The 14,954-nt window shown below is 40.4% G+C and overlaps 1 protein-coding gene across 3 annotated transcripts in view; it reads left to right on the plus strand.

Annotated features, from left to right (window-relative positions):
- Positions 1–532: 532 nt before the first annotated feature.
- NSUN7 (NOP2/Sun RNA methyltransferase family member 7) overlaps positions 533–14,954 on the plus strand; it is a 62,524-nt gene continuing 48,102 nt past the window's right edge. For 2 of the 3 annotated variants that reach the window (XM_027599401.2, XM_027599402.2), the window contains exons 1-4: positions 539–890; positions 1,173–1,576; positions 8,723–8,781; positions 9,160–9,290. In XM_027599401.2, the coding sequence (XP_027455202.1) occupies positions 1,264–1,576; positions 8,723–8,781; positions 9,160–9,290 (503 nt within the window). In that variant the 5' untranslated portion in view covers positions 539–890; positions 1,173–1,263. Of the gene's footprint in view, positions 891–1,172; positions 1,577–8,722; positions 8,782–9,159; positions 9,291–14,954 lie in introns of all 3 variants that reach the window. The other variant, XM_027599403.2, reaches the window with a different exon arrangement.

Below are 14,954 nucleotides of genomic sequence, written 5' to 3' on the forward strand. Positions count from 1 at the left end.
GGGGATGGAGGGAGGCGAATTTGATCGTTTGTGGGTCCATTTCAGCCAAGTCTTTCTTTGGCAATTCCTGGAAAAGAGGGACTTAGTCTTAAGCTGGCAAAGACCTTTACCCAACTTGCCCTGTAGGAATCTGTCTAATGTGATAACCACTGTTCTAAAGAGTATGGAAATAAAGTAGGCTCGTCTCCCCCCTGCCTTTTTTTTTTTTTTCCAGTAGCTCTCTACATTCATCCGTTGTAACATTTCCTGCGCCCCTGCTACACGCGCCAAGGCGAGTGCTGTCAGCGACACAAAATTCTTGCTTTCCAGGAGACCGCCCGAGACGGGTCGGAAAAGAGGCGGCCACTTGTGGTTCTGGGGAGGTCGACAACCCTCGGGACCCAGCGGTCCCACTGTGCAAGGGGTCTTCGGTTTCAAGGAGGGGCTGGAACAGGCGTCACGGAAGTCGGAAGGGCCCGGGGGCGAGGCGGCGCCGGCCAAATCCCGCGGGAACAGCCCTCGGGCGGCGTCCGGCCCGCTCCCGGTTGCCATGGAGACTCGGGTCCCGGCCGGTTGGCCGGCCGACCCTTGCTGGGCCTGAGCCGCGGGTCCCCTGGCGCTGCGCTCCACGCCGCTCCGCCGCTGCGTCCGCCTAGGACCACTCTGCGTGACCCGGAGAAGCCAGAAGGCGCGCCCTGCTTTCGGGAACCGCCGCGAAGCGAGCGCCGGAGGTCGCGGCTCCCCCTGCCTCAAACCAGGCCGGTGGGAGAGGCTGCATTGGAACCAAACTGCCGCCGCCCCGCCGTCCCCGGGCTCCCGAGGGCACTGTTCAGACACCAGCCTCCGGTACCCAAGTGCAGCGGTTGCCGTGTCTCTGTCCCCGAAGCCCCGGGAAACATCCGCCCTCCGGGGTAAGGGGGCGCCACAGACGCGGCTCGTGGGAGGGAGGGGCGCTACCCCCAAACGGGCCTCGGGAAAGGTCGCTTGGGAGCCAAGTCCCAACCGCCTCCCCACCCCCTTCCCTTTCTGAGTGTGTGGACGTTTGGTTGGGTCTTGTCTGGCCGCAAGTATGGGACGCTCGGATCCGCCAGGAGATGCCACCTCTTAGTCTTTAACGCCACAACGAAGTGGGCCTCCAAGCGGGTCCTGCTTGGTAAATAGTGATTTACCGAGATAACCTTTTCTTTTCACAGAGACTATGCTTACGGTACAAGGAAAACCATTTCCTGGAACATCTGAGTTGTAATTCAGCCTTGAGTTACCGACCATAGTCAAAGGGCAAACATGCTTCATGCCACAAGTGAACTAGAGTTTTCGAACGAAAAAAATACGGAGGATACCTCCCAACTTGCTTCCCTGGCGCCATCAGGTGACGCATCACCCAGCGAAAAAAATTCACCTGGTTTACCCGAAAAAACGGGCTATCCGGACTCCGTTTACGTTATGGCCGCAAACATTTTTCAGGGCATTCGATTCGAAAAGTCACCAGAGCAAGTCTTAATAAAGTATGGGAATGAACCCTTGCGGTCCTTGCCCGAATCTGAGGATGAAGCCCTTCAGCGGTCGTCCTATGAGCTGGCTTTCAATGCCCTGAAGTGTGAGTAGTACCATCCTTAAAGATGAGCATTAAAAGAAAATGAGAGAATCTGTGGAGTGCAAGTCCCACCTCCCCGCCCCTTCCTGCGCACCAGGTTTTGTTTTTACGCGTAAGCCTATCTTTGGTCAGTTGCAAATGTCAAGGAATCAGGAGAGTTCCAGTAAAATAAGTTCTTTCAGGCCAGCACTGTTTTTTTCAGGGCAAATCTGCCTGGGCCTAGCTCCCTGCCTGGCCTTAGGTAGATGTAATGCACAGTCATGAAATTGAACAAGGAAACAGTTCCACTAACAGGAAGAATTAAGAATCCACTGAAGTGGGGCGCCTGGGTGGCTCAGTCGTTAAGCGTCTGCCTTCGGCTCAGGCCATGATCCCGGGGTCCTGGGATCGAGCCCCGCATCAGGCTCCCTGCTCCGCGGGAAGCCTGCTTCTCCCTCTCCCACTCCCCCTGCTTGTGTTCCCTCTCTCTCTGTCTCTCCGTCTCTCTCTCTCTGTCAAATAAATAAATAAAATCTTTAAAAAAAAAAAAAAAAGAATCCACTGAAGTATCCAAGTACAGGTTCCCTCTCCTTAGGTTATCACTTTGCATTTTCTATGTTGACATCTTGTATATCAGTGTATGAACTTTCACAAATATAAAAACCAGTAAGAGGGTAGGGGAGATGAACAGAGATGGAATCAAGAAGAAAAGGTGTAATATATTCAAAATGAATATCAAAATTAAATCAACCCCAATTAAGGTGATCCCATTCATAACCAGTAGCCTTAATTTTAGGAGCTCATAAATTTATTCCTCCAAACTTCTGTAGAATGCCCCTTTCTAATTTGCCTCCAGGGTTTAAGATGCAATGTTTTAGACTCCCTCAGGCGTGGTTAACTTTATCAACTTCTGAGTATGGAGCTAACTCTAGGACAGAACCAGATACTGTGAGAGCAAGCAGTCAAAGGGTCTGGAGGTGTTTGTTTTTGTACTAGCTATGAACTTTATTGGTTTGTAAACTGACTGAATATAGTTCCAAAAAAGAAGTTCCAGAAATACTTGAGTATTAGCAGCATGGCTGAAATGATGAGCATGTGCCCTTCCTAAAGAGACAACTTGAAAGGGCAACAGTAATTTTCATGTATTTCCTTAGTCATAGTACTTCCTGGGCCTTCTACATCCTTGCACATAGGCAGTTAACAATTGTTCAGTTGAACTAAAATGATCCATTAATTACTTAGACGTGAATATATATATATTTTGGTAGTTTGCAGACATGATGCAGCTCAACTCTGAAGCCAGGAATTTGTCAACATAGAGAAAAATTTGATGTTAAGAGGCAACTTCTCGGGGCACCTGGGTGGCTCAGTTGTTAAGCATCTGCCTTCAGCTCAGGTCATGATCGAGCCCCACATCGGGCTCCCTGCTCCACGGGAAGCCTGCTTCTCCCTCTCCCACTCCCCCTGCTTGTGTTCCCTCTCTCACTGTGTCTCCCTCTGTCAAAGAAATAAATAAAATTAAAAAAAAAAAAGAGGCAACTTCTCTTTAGTTTTCATTTGTTTTCTCCTGCTTGAGGTTTTTTTTTCTTTTTAAATCTGTCTTAACCATTTTTTCTTTTCCAGTGTAATATTTCAGATTGTTTCATCCATTCCTTCCACCTGCTTTAATGTTTAAAATTAGTTTTAAAGACCAAGTAGTTTTAAAGACAAGCTGTTGCACTTTAAATAATGAGCCAAATGAACATTTTTACGTTTTCTCCTTGCAACAGTGAAAGGCAGACTGGGCATCTATGTTATTTAGTTGGTATTTAATGTTAATGCCAAAATTCTATTAGAGACAGTTTGTTTTCCTAATGGAATATTGAATCCTACCTTTAGAAATCAATACTAAAAACCTGAAATTATTCTATACAAGATTAACACATTAACTAGATGCCCATGCTATAGTGATAATGTGTACTAGATTATCTTTTTCTTTTTCTTGGTCTTTATTTCCGTTTTATGAAAGGGCCTCGTGACTATTTGATATTTTTTAATGACCCAGAAAATCCCATTCTGATAAAGTATTGCCATAGGCCTTTACAAACCTGCTTTTGCTTGAAATGTTCATTTTTAAAATTCTAATTCTAATATGAGTTCAAATACTAAAATGTCTTTGGTTGTTTACTTGGTACAAATATTATATTCTTATAATATCTTGCTTAACTTATCTGAATAATTTCTGAATGTTCAAATAGAATAAAACCAGAATTTCTAAATGTGTTAGGCTTCTAAGATAATAGCCTGATATTTTGCTTTAAAATATGGAATGCTCTGTGCATTTCACTTTTATTTTCTGTATTATCAGTGTTCTACCAATACTTGCACATGATATTTTATAAACTCATATTTGGCTTATACAGTATAGGTTCAGGGAATCACAGTTCAGAAAATAAAATTCTGGATTTTTTTCTCTGGTTTTATAGGAGCAATAATGCTGAAAAGGTTAATGTACAAACTAAAGAGAGCTTGGGTAATGGTCCCTTTTATTGGTGAATTTGTGAATAGGTAATTAGATCGTATTACCTTTTTTTGTCTGTGGAAGTACAAGAAGGAAAAAAATGACAGAGAAAAGTTCTTAATTATATAAATGTTAAGTATATTCCTTTGGTTGTGTTGTTTTTCAGTTTTATTGTTTGCTCTTTGTTGATGTCTTGTCTGTAAGCTCTTTCAAAGCAGAGTGTATTTATCTGATTAACCTTTTAAAGGTTTAAAGGGTTCAAGTATGTTTTTTTAAGGTGGAGACAACCACTACTCCTGTTTTACTAAATAGCCCCAAAGTCAATTTTCTGTTAAAGAAGATAATTAAGAGGGACGCCTGGGTGGCTCAGCCAGTTAAGCGGCTGCCTTCGGCCCAGGTCATGATCCCAGGGTCCTGGGATCGAGTCCCGCATCGGGCTCCTTGCTCAGCGGGGAACCTGCTTCTCCCTCTCTCTCCCTCTGCTTGTGCTCTGTCAAATAAATAAAATCTTTAAAAAAAAAAGAATTAAAAAAAAGTAATGAAGAGTAGTCTATTCCTTTTAAGTTTATTTCTATCAAAGAAGTAGAGTACTAGCAGCCAATTTGTTGTGTTTTTTTTTTTAAGAATCTTTGGATGTTTCAAGGAATTCTAAATATTAAAAAAGAAAAAAATCTGGAAAATGATTTCTTAAGAAATAAAAAAGAAATAAACTAATGAGCCACAAATAAAGAAAAAAGAACACTTGAAGAAAAAGATTTCCCTGAAATTGTTGCTCTTATTCCTGGCTTAATTCTTTCTCCAGCCTCTCTAGGTTTATATAGTAGTTGGTGAACTTTTCAGTCCCAGGAACTGAATGTGGAATTAACCTGCTCATTTCAGAATCTTTTGAAACCTGTTAGTGAAAAACCTAGGAAATGCTTAATGTATGGTTTGATTATGGCTTGGGAATTAGTAATTATAGATGGGGTGCCCTAGACCACCTTCAGTGGTCAGTGATTCACTGGAAGGACTCACAGAACTTAGCAAAGCTATGATACTCATGGTTATAGTTTATTACAGTGAAAGGTTATTTAAAATCAACACCAGAAAAAGGTGCATAGGACAGAGTCCAGGAGGGACCTGGTACAAGTTTCCTATTGTCTTTTTCCAATGGAGTCCATGGGCAATGCTTAATTCTCTTAGCAACAATGTATGACAACACAAATGAAGTATTGTAGTATGTAGAAGGCAGTATGGAAGTACAGCGAAGCTCACCCAAGCCTTGCTGTCCAGGGTGTTTATTGGGATCAGTCATGTAGATAGGAGTGCTCTTGTGGCTGACCTTATTCAATCTCTAGCTCTTCTAGAGGCCACACTGATACTGTATTGCCCAATACCAACATAAACAAGGATACTTTTATCAGGTAAGATATTCCAAAGGCTTAGGAGCTGGAAGGGCCTACTCTTTCCTACTCTTTCCTGGGAATGTTCAGGGTTTGGCCACCCAGGCCTGCTGAGTTAATTCTTTTTTTTTAAGGTATTTATTTATTTATTTATTTATTTATTTATTTGAGAGAGAGCAAGCAAGCATGCGCGTGCCTGTGCACGAGTTGGGGAGGGGCAGAGGGAGAGAAGCAGACTCCCCGACCAGCATGGAGCCTGACCCAGGGCTAGGGCTGGGTCATGAGATCAGGACCTGAGGCGAAATCAAAAGTCTTGAAGTCTTAACAGGCTGAGCCCCCCAGATGCCCTGCCTGCTGAGTTAATTCTTGATTGCATAGTGATTCATTAGGAAAATGATCTAGATCAATAACCTCATAAGCTCTGGTTTCATGTAAGAGGTTAAAGCAATTTTCTTGAATGACAATAATAATACCGTGTATTTGCATAGCTCTTTGTAATTCAAAAAACAGTTCATACATTTGATATACCAGTCCTTTCAGATGCAGGAATCTCATTTTGCAGATGAAAAAGGGAAGGAAGCTCAAGAAGAGATTAAATGATGTATCTAAGGAACTAGCAGGAAGAAGGTTGAAAAAAGGAAGTATTTCATCTGGTTGAAAAGGGTGATCGAATAGCAACCCCATCCCTAAATCCTAGTTTTTTATGGTTCCATGTTACTCTCATTGTATAATGATTTTGTATTTGGTGATGCTAGCTTCCTTCCCCTGTTGTTTACATCTTTCAAATATTCTTTCAGAATGTTAGTGGATAGTCTTACTAGTTTTGCCAAAAAATACTTAAATTTTGTTTCCCTCCTTCCACACACACACAAACTGCATCTGTCTGTATTGTATAATTACATTTGACATTCTTGAAGTGGAGATTCTAGAGATCCCTCACATGAAGGCAACTCTATGAAAACATAATAAAAATAAAGAGGGAGAACCTAGAGGAGAGTCAAAAGAAGGAACATCTTCCACCTTTCTTCCAGAATGGGAGGGATGACAAGATGGGCTATGTGAATTTTAGGGGTCCAATAAATAGTACTCCTCCTTTACACTTGATTTTGGAACCACTGAGAGAGGAAAAAAAAGGTGTTTGGGGACATGGCTTTAGATCTCCAGCCAAGTGGCTTGCAAATACTTTACTACTGAATTAGAGACTTCTCATCTCATCCAGTACTCAGCTGAAGTGTAGACCTCTCTACTGCACGTCCTGCAAACACAAGCAGAGGGAAGACCCCTCCATGTTGAAAACCTGAGGAGTGGGGGTTAAGAGTTCTCTTCAACAGACTAAAGAGAATAGGCGTTAATTAGTGGCGAAAAGGAAGTAAGAATTCAAGATGTTGTGCCAAACTAGGTAGGATAGGCAAGGTTTACAATCTTCAAGTAAATCCTGACAACTCAAATTAGTCATTGGCAATGTGTTTCATTTTAGCCACTCAGATTTGTTATTAAGAGGAAGATGAAGAAAGGCAGCATCATGTTGTGGTAAAGAATATACAGTTTGGTGCCAGACTGTCTGGGTTTGAATCCCTGATTTGTGTGACTACGAACATCTTACTTAACCATTCTTTCCCTCATTTCCTAATCTATAAAATAGGGATAATAATGATACCTAATTCACAGGGTTGTTATGAGGGTTCAAGGAATATATGGAAAGCACTTAGAACAAAGTGTAGCACATAGAAAGCACCAACTAAAGTATACAATTGCTATTAATGTTGATATTACTATGGGAGAATGTTACATACATTGTAGATACGCAGAGGTAATGCATTTTGCACAGTATCAAAGGCAGCCCAAAGATGCTATCAGTTTAGAGAAGAGGCCCCAAAGGAAAAATGCAATGTTGGCAAAATCATCATTTTTTTTCATTCTGCCTCTCCTATTTCTTAGGAGTTAAGCATCTCCATTGCTCAAAATTCTGTGACCTGTGCAGATCTGCTTTCTTTAAACTCCTTCAGTGATGACTATATTTTCTGAGACCCATGCTGAAAACCTATGAAGTAGATAGGAATTGGTTTGCAAGTACTTAGGTTGTAAAACTAAAGCTTATTTTCCTTATAAGTGAAATGGGGATATTGCCTTGTATAATGCAGCCATAATTGGTGGCTCAAATATGTATCATGATTTCCAAAGGGATTTCCTATGGAAATTGGAGTGTGTGCTCCCATTAGTCACTTCTTTTTAGTTTTCCCATCTCCCAAATAAAAACAAATGCAGTGTGTGCTGTGCATTTAGTAAGTTGAATGAATTGAAGCTAGCTAGCTTAGCTTTCTGCTCAACTGATTAAAACATTTGTTACATGGTGTGTATATAGTTTAAGTAGTTGTAACTGCACCCTGTGGAGTTTTTTCAATGTGTCCACTTGTTTCCACCTAGTACCTTTGCAATTCTCTCTCTGCCTGGAATGCTCTCTCCTCTCAGATCTTGCCATGTCTTAACTCCTTGTCATTTGGGTCTTAGATTAAATGTTATTAATGTCTCCACTACTGAATCCTACCAAATATTTCAGTAAGAAATAATACTGATCTACCACAAACTCTTTGAAAGAATATAGGAAGAGGGAACACTTCCCACTTACTTTACAAAGCCAGTGTAACCCTGATCCCAACATTGACAAGGCTATTACAAGAAAAGAAAATGACAGACCAATATTCTTCATGAGCATAAACATAGGACAAAACTCCTAGATAAAATATTAGCAGGGCGCCTGGGTGGCTCAGATTAAGCATCTGCCTTTAGCTCAGGTCATGATCCCAGAGTCCTGGGATCGGGTCCCACATCGGGCTCCCTGCTCCCTGGGAGCCCGCTTCTCCCTCTGCCTCTCTCTCTCTGTCTCTCATGAATAAATAAATAAAAATCTTAAATAAAATAAAATAAAATATTAGCAAATTGAATCCAGCAATACATAAAAATGATAAGACCTTTAAATTAGATCCTCTTTAGTGTTTTTCAAAGGACATAAATTAAAGGTTGGAATTCCTTTATTATTACTTTAGCTATTCAGATAATGCTCCTTTGACTAGGATTTCATGTGGAATCTGGGTCCTAAGGGTCCAGGATTCACAAAGATGACAAGTATTCATCATGTAATTGTAATTTGAGTCTTTGTCAAGAATTGAGGTATATTTTAGATAGGAAAGTAAAAGTATTTGGTGGTATTGTCTGAAGTGTATTTTGATTCCAAAGTTTTCATTTTCAGCTTTGGTATTTTCAATAACAGACATTTTCCTTGTCTTGCAGTTCAAGATATTTTGGAAACTATGTTAATAGACAGCTATATCCTCCCAAGTACCACAATAGTAAGTAGACAACTTTTATATAATTAGCTGTCTCATGATTGTTATTTAGAAAGTACTAAAAAGCTTTTAGATTTAAATCAAAACTAGTTTGCTTAATGCTGAGACCTCTTCAAAACACATCCTGAACTCTTTCCTACTTCTAATACTGCCTATTCCTTTCTTTGTGATGAACATAGCAAAAATTGTCTCTTTAACAACATTTATTTTTTTACTGGATTTTCTTTTTTCCATTTGGAAGTCCTTCTCTATCTCCCAATACAACCAGACTATGTAAAAATAGTCATATTTCTGCTCTCTTATGAAAAAATAATGGAATGGAGAATATTGCTATTAGATATTGTTTGTATACTTTCCTTTATGTGTGTTTCCCCTTGGTAGCCAGATCATTTGAGCAGTCTTATTATTGTGATGCTGTATGATTTCCAAGAGAGAAAATTTCAAGCTCGTCTCTTTTCTGATAATGAAGAGCCCATAGCAGAAGTTCAAGAAGTAGAGAATCTTCTTAACAGGTAATTATTAAAGTGCAAAGGATACTTTATATGAAATAATTATTGGTAAAATTGTATACCATATGATGTGTAGATAAGTGTCAAAAATTTATAGAGGAAAAACATAAAAGTTTATGTTTCTTGAGTTCCTTACAAACAGTCTTGAACAGGTTAAATATTCTGTTTAAAATCAAGTTGTTTTTGAAAGCTTGAATTGTAAGATCCAGCTTGTAAATATGTGAAAAATCATGAAAAATTCCTAATAAAGTTTTAGCACATATGTAAATTTAACTTCATTTGAAACAGCTATTATTTATTTATTTAGCTCTGTTTATAGCTCTTTAAAAAAAATCTAACATGTATCAAATGAGAAAATTCCAACAGGAGATAAGAACCCACTACTTTGCCAAATTAAAAACAAACAAACTTCTACGTAGTTAAGAACAAACTAACCTGGGTGGCTCAGTTGGTTAAGCGACTGCCTTCGGCTCAGGTCATGATCCTGGAGTCCTGGGATCGAGTCCCACATCAGGCTCCCTGCTCAGCAGGGAGTCGGCTTCTCCCTCTGACCTTCTTCCCTCTTGTGCTCTCTATCTCTCATCCTCTCTCTCTCAAATAAATAAATAAAATCTCTAAAAAAAAAAACAAGTTTTAAATTTGTTTTCTTTTTAGCTTAAATCTAGGCAGAAACTTACTATGGGGATAATAATAGTACTTACCTAAAAAGGTGGTTGGGAAAAATAATTAAACTAATGCATGTGAAATACTTAGCTTAGAACCACACACAGAATAAATGGTCAATAAATGTTAAGTGCTACTGTTAGGGCTTTTGTTATCATGTTGTTGAACCTTAATGGAAAGCAGAATATAGCAATAACAGCAGTCTTGTAGGAAGATTTTTCCCTAGTGAATAATCTGAAACAGTTATCAGTATGGTATCTGATTTTATGTTGTTATGGGAAATTCAAGCAGTTTCACTTAAATTATGAGGCCAGAGGACTAAGGTAATGGAGTAATAATAATAACTTATAGTTATGGAGCACTTAATATGCGTCAATCACTTTTGTAAGGAGCTCTTTCGTAACAACCCTCTGAGGAGGATACTGTTAGCAACCTGTATTTTAACACATGGAAAAACTGAGGCACACACAGGTTACAGGAACCTCCCTAAGGCTACAGATCCAAGAAGGGAGGGGCCAGAATTCAAATTGGAAGGCTGACTCCATCCAGAGTCCTTCTACTTAGGATAGTGGGGCTGGGTTGAAGTACTCTGCAAGGTTAAAGTTAAGACATAGTCATGTTTCCTGTCAGATGTAGCCGTAAGAAATGGTAAGATGGAGAAGAGCAAAAGCAATCAGAGGTATCTACTCTCTGTGTTAGATAAGTAAGGATCTCACCCCATTTACTGTGTGGGTTTCTGGGCCACCACCTCACTGCCCATCCCACTACTGGGCAAACTGCCTTCCAGGACAGGCATCCAAATACATCAGAGAAAAATTGGTGGTGCAATATGCTATGGGACAGGCTTAGAGTTTCAGCTTTGCTGAGCTTCCCCCAGTTTCTGTTTGACTTAGTCAGGACTCAAGAGACGTTGATGCAAGTCCCAGCTTAGTCTCAGTGAGCCTAATGAGAACTGAGGTTAGCCTGAGTCAGCCAGGAAAGCCACTGGGCTCTAACCAAATAAGAAAGACCAGACTATGCTTTCATCATCCAGTAGATTTTTAGTTGAATGCTAGCAAGACAGTAAATAGGACAAGCAAGGACCATGGCTCAGGAGGCCAAAGGGGCCAGAAGGTATTACTGTCTAAGGATTCCTGATTCCCCAGATTTTTCCCTTTCCCCAAATACCATGTTACCTCCTGCCTTAACACATATTGGTTACATTCTTGTCAGTGCAAGAGTTTTTCCCCTTACAGAAACCAATAAAGGTTTATATAATGCAAATCTTATTCCCAAATTAATCAGTTAACCAATCAGTTAACCACTATGTACTATACTCAATTCATAATATGCTATAGGAGAAATGTATTTTATTTTATTTATTTTTAAAGACTTTATTTATTTGTGAGAGAGAGCATAAGCAGGAGGAGAAGCAGGCAGAGGGAGAAGCAGGCTCCCCGCTGAGCAAGGAGCCCAATGTGGGACTTGATCCCAGCCGAAGGTAGACGCTCAACCAACTGAGCCACCCAGGAGTCCCAGGAGAAATGAATTTTAATCAAGATGTGTTTTAATGTGTTTAATCAAAATGTGTTTTAATCAAGAGTCTTAGCTTTCAAGTAATAGAAGCCATCTTCAGTTAGCTTGAGCAAAAATGGAAAGTGTTCTTAAAAAGATACTGGGATTATCTCATGCAACTCAAAGACTCAGAAAGGGAATGAAGTCAGGAATTGGAAAGATGTTAGGACTTTGTTTATCTCTGCTTTTTAATCTTTTTATCTCAGCTTCTCTCTTAGTATCTGCTCCATTCTCTTTTTCTCTGCATATCTGCCTTCTCTGCTTTCTAGTCTATATGGAAAAAGCCCTACTCTTGCACCCCAGTTCCTGAGCTTACATGTTACAGTTGTGTTTTAATTTCTTCATTTAGACTAACTTAGTTTATCATCTCCATACCCTGATTCTAAATTCTAGGTTACCCAGCAATTTGATTGGCTCCATGGGATTTGGGTGCATTCCTTTGGGCCAATCCATCATAGCCAATAGAGTGGGATTCTGAGCTCAGACAGACATTGACCTGTAGATCAACCTCTGTAGATCTCCGGGGGCTTAGGGCTGGGTGCTGTTGTCCCCAGGGAAGTAGGATCTTTGTAAGCTTGAAGTATACCTTAGTATGTTTCTGAGAGGATAAAAACCAATTTTAAGAGGTGAGAGAAGTAGTTATTTAGCAAGAAGCTGAATAAGAATGATTTCCTTCGTATGAAAATTCTGTTTGATCTTTGTTGTTGTTATCACCTCTACCAGAGACCCTTGTGGTTTATACTCTATGTACCAACTTGTGTCTTGTCCTTTTATTTGTTCATGGCTTTGGGGATACAATATAAAATGATACCTATTACCATTTTGGACATATGCAGGGTCCTTAAGAACTCATTCCTTGTATAAAAATCAATCATGTTTTTATTTTATTTTTTTAAAGATTTTGTTTATTTATTTGACAGAGAGAGACACAGCGAGAGAGGGAACACAAGCAGGGGGAGTGGGAGAGGGAGAAGCAGGCTTCCTGCTGAGCAGGGAGCCCGATGTGGGGCTCGATCCCAGGACCCTGGGACCACGACCTGAGCCGAAGGCAGATGCTTAATGACTGAGCCACCCAGGTACCACCTCAATCATGTTTTTAATACTGTGTGCATGGGTTAAATAAAAAGATACCATAGCCATTTCCTGTCTCACTCCCCATGCCCTCACACTAGTCCAAAAATCAGTTTCTACCAAATAATTTGTTGGACTTTTGTGAGGCAGAATTGGAGAATGAGCAGTGAAAGACTAGAGAGGGTGGGGTACCTGGGTGGCTCAGTAGGTTAAGCGACTGCCTTCGGCTCAGGTCATGATCCCAGAGTCCTGGGATCGAGTCCCACATCAGGCTCCCTGCTCATCAGGGAGCCTGCTTCTCCCTCTGACCCTCTCCCCTGTCATGCTGTTTCTCTCTCTCTCAAATAAATAAATAAATAAATCTTAAAAAAAAAAAAAAGACTAGAGAGGGAGGAGGAGGGAAAGAGTTAGTAGTCCATCCTTCCAAACCACCCAAAACTATTCCTCCTGAAGTCTTCCACATTACATTACGGCACCAACATCAACCTGGACATCATCCTTGATACTTCTTGCCTCCCCTTGCCTGTGCGCATACCATACCTGATGCTGTAACTCCAACTGGAAAACATGCTTCATCTGTCTGCTTTCCATTGCCACTACTACCTTCCAAATCCAAGCCACCAGCTTGCTACACTAGCTTCCTTATTGCTTTCCCTGCCAAAACTCATACTTTCCCACAATCTACTCTACATGGCAGGTAGAGCAGTATTTTTAAAATGTAATTCTTTGGTCATAAGAGAGTGTCTTGAATTTGACTTGTCCTCCTACTGTAGCAACTAGAAAACTGGACAAAATATATGAGGCAAAGATTTGGGGCATTAGACAAAATACAGCACAGAAACTGGATCCCTGAGAGAATGAATACAAATGAGGGGAGCATTAGAATAGTCCTGGCTTTATGCCTAGCTGTACTTTCCAAATGCAGTACAGGAAGGGGCAGGGCAGCCCAAGAGGAAAACGGTAGTCTCACTAAGGAAACAGAGATTGGAATTTTGGAAGGCTGAATGATAATTTGTCTTTTCTTCTTTATTCTGTTTAAGTGGTAAGGTAATTTGTATTGAATGATTTTTTTTTAAAGATTTTATTTATTTATTTGAGAGAGAGAATGAGATAGAGAGAGAGAGCATGAGAGGGGGGAGGGTCCAAGGGAGAAGCAGACACCCCGCCGAGCAGGGAGCCCGATGTGGGACTCGATCCCAGGACTCCAGGATCATGACCTGAGCCGAAGGCAGTCGCCCAACCAACTGAGCCACCCAGGCGCCCAGCAATTTTTAAATGTTAAAACCAATCAGGCACTTTGGGGATTCATTACATTTTTCAGATATGTCTCTTTTCTTGTCTTCCCCAATTCTCTCCATCCCTATAATGTTCCAGTTTCTCATTTGCCAAAATGGTCCCCAAATACTTATTCATGGGTTTTTGTATCTCATAATCTTTCCACCTCTTCTTTGGAAACTCTTAGGCTATTTTGCTTAATTAGTGAATATTCTGAAACGGTTGTCAGTATGATGTCTGATTTTATATTTGTATGAGAAATTCAAGTAATTGACTGAAGATTATCTTTTGGCATTAAGAAAATATTCAATTTAGGGGTGCCTGGGTAGCTCAGTTGGTTGGCCATCCGACTCTTGGGTTCTGCTGGGGTTGTGATCTTGGCATAGTGGGATGGAGCCCCATGTTGGGCTCTGCGCTCAGCTTGGGGTCTGCTTGGGATTCTCTCCCTCTCCCTCTCCCTCTGCCCCTCCCTTCACTCACATATGTGCATGCTCCCTCTCTCTCTAAAATAAATAAATAAAAATTTAAAAAAGAAAATATTGAATTTATGTTTAAAGAACCACATATACACAATATACAAAAATAAATTTGAAATGGATTAAGGACTTGAGTGTTAAGACTGGAAACCATAGAACTCCTAGGAAAAAACATAGGCAGTAAGTCTTTGGCATCAGCAATATTTGTTTGCACCAGTCTCCTCAGGCAAGGGCAACAAAAGCTAAAATAAATAAACGAAAGCTAAAAAAAAAAAAAAAAACAAAAAACTTTTGCACAGAGAAAGAAATCAACAAAACAAAAAGGCAACCTACTGAATGGGAGAAGATATTTGCATATCATACATCCAGTAAAGGGTTAATGTCCAAAATATATAAAGAACTTATACAACTTAATATGAAACAATCACAACCAATTAAAAAAAGGGGAAAGGACTTGAATAGACATTTTTTCCAAAGAAGGCATATAGATGGTCAGCAGGCACATGAAAAGATGTTCAACATCACTACGTATCAGGGAAATGTAATTTAAAACCATAATGAGATACCTGACACCTGTCAGATTGGCTATCATCAAAAAGACAAAAAATAACAAGTGTTGGCAAGGATG

The sequence above is a fragment of the Zalophus californianus genome, chromosome 2 (assembly GCF_009762305.2).
Source record: "Zalophus californianus isolate mZalCal1 chromosome 2, mZalCal1.pri.v2, whole genome shotgun sequence".
Taxonomy (NCBI): Eukaryota; Metazoa; Chordata; class Mammalia; order Carnivora; family Otariidae; genus Zalophus; species Zalophus californianus.